The 6,000-nt window shown below is 54.0% G+C and overlaps 1 protein-coding gene across 1 annotated transcript in view; it reads left to right on the forward strand.

Moving 5' to 3' along the window:
• LOC137458239 (E3 ubiquitin-protein ligase rnf213-alpha-like) overlaps window positions 1-1,951 on the forward strand; it is a 70,640-nt gene extending 68,689 nt beyond the window's left edge. Inside the window, exons 64-66 of the mRNA XM_068169876.1 lie at window positions 125-214; window positions 514-674; window positions 1,339-1,951. Coding sequence (XP_068025977.1) covers window positions 125-214; window positions 514-674; window positions 1,339-1,531 — 444 coding nt within the window. The 3' untranslated portion in view covers window positions 1,532-1,951. The remainder of the gene's footprint in view (window positions 1-124; window positions 215-513; window positions 675-1,338) is intronic.
• Window positions 1,952-6,000: the final 4,049 nt, after the last annotated feature.

A 6,000-nucleotide genomic window follows, 5' to 3' on the forward strand; every position in this document is an offset into this window, starting at 1 on the left:
GGTTTGTAGATGTGCTAACCTGGATGTTTGAACTGAACAGTCAAGGTGCAGCCATCAGGAAATGCTGGTGGCCCAACATGTCCTCCTCCAGGAGTTAAGGTCCTTCTCTGCCCCTCTTCCTCAGGTGGTGCCCAACACCCAGCTGAAGCACATCTTGTCTCTGTGGAAGGTCCTGGCAGCTCGCAGGTCCATGCTGTTGGTGCAGATGAACCAGGTGAGGCAGATGAAGGAGACAGGAGATTTGCCACCCCAGAGGAGAAAGGAAATAGGACATCACAACCAGGTGGCATTGCGACATCCTCCTCTCATCCCTTCCCTGGGTCAAATGAGAATTCACTTCTCTGGGTACTTTCAAGCCTGGCTTCTGCCTTTGAAGCTCTGTGGTGGCCCAGATAAGAGGCTCAAGGACCCAAGAGGGGCTGTGGTTCTCCCTCCACCAGATGTGACCTCTGGAGCCATCTGGGTGGGGTGTGCTGGGGTGTCCTTGATGGTGAAGTTGCTTGGTCTTTGCAGGATCCCTTCTACCTGGTCCCTGAGGAGTTCCAAGGTCAGCTGGATGTGGAAGAAGTGAAGGACTTGGCCTTGGCTTTGTCCAACACCAATCTTGACCTCTTCCTCATTGAGCTGCATGAGATGATCATGGTGGCACTGTCCGACCTGCAGCCTGAACATGAGTAAGTCCAGGTCATGTCCTGGGACTGTCAGAGCATCTCAGGATGGTTTGGTTAGAGAGAGACCTCTGGAGTTCTCTGCTCAGGCTTCTGCTCCAGGCAGAAGGCTTCAAGGCCTCATCTGGTACATTGTTAGTGGATCTACATCTTTGGAGATGCTCATTTTGGAGGGGCCTGTCCCATGGTAGCATCACCCCTGATGGGAAGAGGTTTTTCCTTTCTCCAACCATCAGTTGCCTTGTTGACTTCTGATGCCACTGGAGGTACCTCAGGGTGGCCTCTAGCACAAGATGTTGGCCATTCTTGACCAGCAGCCTTGGCCACCTGGGAGAGCCACCACTGATTAGCAATGTTGGCTACTACTGACTAGCAGCCATGGCCAGCACTGAGAGCTATCACTGGCCAGTAGTGCTGGCCACTATTGAGAACCACTACTGAGAACCACCATTGACCAGCAACATTGGCCAGCACTGAGAACCACCACTGGCTAGAAATCTTGGCCAACATTTATCAGCAACCTTGGCCACCACTGACCAGCAATATTGGCAACCATTGACTAGCAGCCTTGACCAAGAGAGCTGAGAGCTGACACTGGCCACGGCTGATGCCTGGGCATGATACAACATCCATCCCATCTTGACTCACCCCTGCTCTTTCTCACCCCCAGGTTGAAGTATGCCTTCAGGTGGTTCCTGGAGAACAATCAGGTCTCTGATGACTTTGTGGACAGCCTCACAGATGCCCTGGGCCAAGACATTTGTGTCAAGAACATCCTCTCTGTCTGGAGGACAGCTGCCAGGACCAGCCAGATCCATGTCCCTGCATATGGCCAGGAGAGACCAGCCCAAGGCAGCCATTAGTCTCCTTCTCACACTGTCCTCACTGGTGGACAGAGGAACCATCTACCCCACATCCCACCATCCACACACGAGCTGCTCCTGCAGCTTGAGCCTCCAAACCTCCCAAATCCTTCTCCTCTTCTTCCTGAACTTGGGTGAGAAACTCTCACCTGGACCCACCACTGACCATTGGGAGACCTCAAGTGTCCTCATCCCTTTAACCCTGCCAAGCCACAGCAAGAAGCTGAAGAGCAAGCCCATGGCCACGTCCCCAGCACTGTTACCCCTGTCCTGAGTTGACCAACTGGAGCTGGAGCTTCTCTACCACCCCAGTGTTGGTCAAGAGGTGCCTCTGTGCGTCCCTCTGCCCATCATTGCTGGTTTCTGTCCTACCTTGTCCCTCCTCACCCTTGCTGCACCATTAAACATCATTTAGTCCCATCTTGGTTTCATGTAGTTCCCAAAATCTCGGTGCAGGGGACCTGGATGGTGTCATGGGTTCCCAGGGCCTACCATGGGGCTCATGTGGTCTTCAGAAACATGGTGGTGGAGGAGTGGAAGGCCTGAGCTTCCCACATTGGCCTCCATGGGTGGTCAGGAACAGGAAAGGCCAAGGTCAACCTGCATCTCCTAGAAGGTGGCACCTCCCTAAATCCAGTTTCAAGTTCTCCATAGAGGTCTGACCAGCTTGTTGGTGAAGACCCAGTTTTCCCAGTTGGTCAGGTTAATCCCACCAAATCCCAATGGATCTGGCTTATCAAGGACAGGTCCATGACAGTGGAAGCCAAAACCCAAGTGTCCTGGGTTGGGTTGAATCTGCTGCTGCTCTTCCATGCCATCCTTATGTCCTTCCAGCTTTCAAGGGAAAGTGTTGGCTGGAGCAAAGCATCATGGGTCTTGAAGCCCAGGAATGGACTCAGCCCCCCAGATGTGACCTCACCATCACAGAAGTGAAGGACCATCAAACCCCACGATGGCCTTTGCCACAAGGGTTCAAGCTTCATGGGCAACTTGGTGTCCAGCAAGACCTTTTCTACAGAGTCATTGTGTGCTGCTGCTGGGGGCTGTCCCACCCCAGGGGCAGACTTTGCACTTGCCCTGGTAGAACCCTATGAGGTTCCTCTTAGTGCACTTCTCCAGCCTGTTGACATTTCTCTGGGTGGCAGCAGGACCCTGGGTGGTACCACAGCTGCTCCTTCCACTTTGGTGTCACCTACAACTTGCAGTTGGTTGAAGATCACCTCATGTTTCATCCATAGTTTCATAGTTTCATAGTTTCATTCAGGGTTGGAAGGGACCACAAGGATCATCTAGTTCCAACCCCCCTGCCATGGGCAGGGACACCCCACACTAGATCAGGCTGGACAGAGCCTCATCCAGCCTGCTCTTAAACACCCCCAGGGACGGGGCCTCGACCACCTCCCTGGACAACCCATTCCAGGGTTTCACCACTCTCATGGGGAAGAACCTCCTCCTCACATCCAGCCTGAATCTCCCCACCTCCAGCTTCATTCCATTCCCCCTAGTCCTATCACTACCTGAGATACTGAGAAGTCCTTCCCCTGCCTTCCTGTAGGCCCCCTTCAGATACTGGAAGGCGACAATTAGGTCACCTCGGAGCCTTCTCTTCTGCAGACTGTACAGCCCCAACTCCTTCAGTCTGTCCTCATAGGAGAGGTGCTCCAGCCCTCTGATCATCCTCGTGGCCCTTCTCTGGACACGTTCCAGCACCTCCACATCCCTCTTGTAATAGGGGCTCCAGAACTGGACACAGTACTCCAGGTGGGGTCTCACCAGGGCTGAGTAGAGGGGGAGGATCACCTCCCTCGACCTGCTAGCCACACTTCTCCTGATGCAGCCCAGGATCTGATTGGCTTTGCGGGCTGCAAGTGCACACTGAGAGCTCATGTTGAGCTTTTTGTCCACCAGCACCCCCAAGTCTCTCTCCTCAGGGCTATCCTCCAGCCAGTCACTGCCTAGCCTGTATTTGTGCCTGGGATTGCCTCGACCCAGATGCAGGACCCTGCACTTGCTCTTATTGAACTTCATGAGGTTGGCCTGTGCCCACCTCTCCAGCCTGTCAAGGTCCCTCTGGATGGCCTCCCTTCCCTCCAGCGTGTCTGCACGCTCAAAAGCCAACAGCTTCTCTAGGAGGATCTTACGCAGGAGGGTGGCAAAGGTCTGTTTGTCCAGCACTGACTCCAGCACCCCAGGAGCTCCCGCAGCGCTCCGCAGCCGCTGCTGCCAGCCGCGGCCGGATGTGGCCGTTCCTCGTTTTGCCTCGGGGGGGCGGGGATGGAGGGCGAGAGGGCTCTGATTGGTTATTGCTGCGCAGTCACGGGCGGGACTTACGCTGCCGCTCGTCACACAGCATTCCCTGCAGGGGCCTCCTGCAGGGCAGCGTATGAGGGCAGAGGGCTTGGGGGGCTCCATGACCTAGCAGAGCAGCATCCAGAGGGGGCCTGGCACTGCCCCTGTCAGGTGGATTTAGCAGTAAAGCAGGACAATGAACCCCCCAAGCCCACGGATCCCTCCCCAACGCCACGGACCACCCCCGACCCCACAGACGGGTCCCTACAACTCTACAGACCCTACCATAGCCCCACAGGCACCCCCATCTGAAACCAAGGACCCTCCCCAGCCCAACAGACCATCCCCAACCCCACAGCCCTGCTCCATAGCTGCGCAGAGCTCTCCCATGGCAGCACAGGCAGCACCCTCCAGCCCTACACACACCCCACACACCCACAAACAACCCCACAGCCCCTCCCACAACCATATGGGCCACACCATAATTCCCCAGACCACCCCCTGACCCCACAGACCCCCCACAATTACTCACAGCCTACCCACAACTCCAGAGAGGTCCTCACAATCACACAGACCCCCTCTCATAACCCCATGACAATAATCATGGCTGATTTCACAGGCCATGAACGTGGACCAGCAGTAGGTACCCCTTCCTCTGCCTCAGTGTAAACAGAGCTTGGTGCAGCCATGTCCAGAACACATTTCCTGGCAGGACTTGCAATGGAGAAGCTGTTTGAGGAGATGCTGATACAGAAGCACTTCTGATGGATGCTTCCCCTCCGGGGGCTGCTGGGAGTGGTGGAGGCAGGAGAAGCTGTCTCGATCCTGCTGTTAGTGCTTGCCTCAGACAATCCCTTTGGATGCAGCCAGCTCTTTGTAGGGTGCACAGGGGTCTGACGCCATCGACTTCCATGTGCCAGAGCCCAGAAGGGGAGAAAAAGTGAAATGTGTGTGTTGAAAGAAAGACAATTTAATAGCAGAGAAAATGAAAGGGAAATGTGATGATGATGCTGCTGCTGATGCAAATCTAATTAGAATGTTGTCTTAGTTTAAAGAGTGGACAGAAATAATTTGACTCCCAAAGGAAGCAAAATAAAGACACTCTCATGAACTGGAGCTATACAGAAATTGTATCCAAAAACAGACAGGAAAGATACAGAATACAGGAAAATGCACAAAACCATCCCCCAAGCAAACTGAGCCACAGCCCCCAGCTGCTCCTTTCCTCCCCCACTCATTGTTTCCCTGGTCTCTGCAGGCCATAGCAGGACTCCCCCCCAGACAGCAGGAGAGGAGGACTCCCTCTGGAGCACTGGCAGGAGGCAGAAGGAGAGCAGTTGGCCTTGCTGCCAGCTGTAAAGAGAGAGCAGAACTCTGCCATTGAATAACAAAGGCACAATTTCCACTCCATCCCCTGGACCTTTCTGGTCCTCCTGGGGGACTCAACTCGGTGCTTTTTTTTAAAGAGGCACCACCTCAACCCATGCCAAACGTGCCCAAGACACACGTGGCAACTGCTCACCACCTGCTGGCCAGTGCCCACTCAGTCCCTGAGCAGCAGTCCCCAGCCAGCTGTCCCCTAGGTTATATCCTGAGCATGACACCTATGGGATGGAATATCCCTCTGGCCAGGTGGAGTCAGCTGTCCTGCCTGCACCTCCTCCCAACTTCTTGTGCCTCCCAGTCCACTTGCTGATGGAGTGAGAACCTAGAAGTCTGTAGCGGTTTGAGCCTTAACTTGGAGTTAAAAGCTCAGATGGGAGCGAGGCTGAGAATCTCTCCCCTGCTCCCCCCTCCTCCCTCCCAACAGAGAGGAAAAAAAAAAGGGAAGGAGCAAATCCACCAAGCAATAATTTGGAGTCTGCTTGGAAGTAGAGAGGTAAAGAGTTTTCTTTAAACTATACATACATATATATATATATATAAAAAAACCAGGTAAGGTTCACAAGGGCAAGGACAAGGATGGAGGGGAGGTAAAAGAAGGAAAAAAAAGAATACAAAACTAGTCTCTCTTTGAAGAAGCACAGAGGCAACAGGGAGAAGGATCAGGCAGAGCAGCAGGAAAGCAGCTGCAGCAGCTCTTGTCCAGGAAGGCAGGAACCAAAAAGAGATCTAATGGCTGCAATGCCCTCCCTTTTATACCCTAGCTGGGCAGGGAGTGGGGAGTGGAACAGACTCAG

Source organism: Melanerpes formicivorus, unplaced genomic scaffold (assembly GCF_026170545.1).
Source record: "Melanerpes formicivorus ecotype bairdi unplaced genomic scaffold, bMelFor1.0.p_v2 SCAF_234, whole genome shotgun sequence".
Classification (NCBI taxonomy): domain Eukaryota; kingdom Metazoa; phylum Chordata; class Aves; order Piciformes; family Picidae; genus Melanerpes; species Melanerpes formicivorus.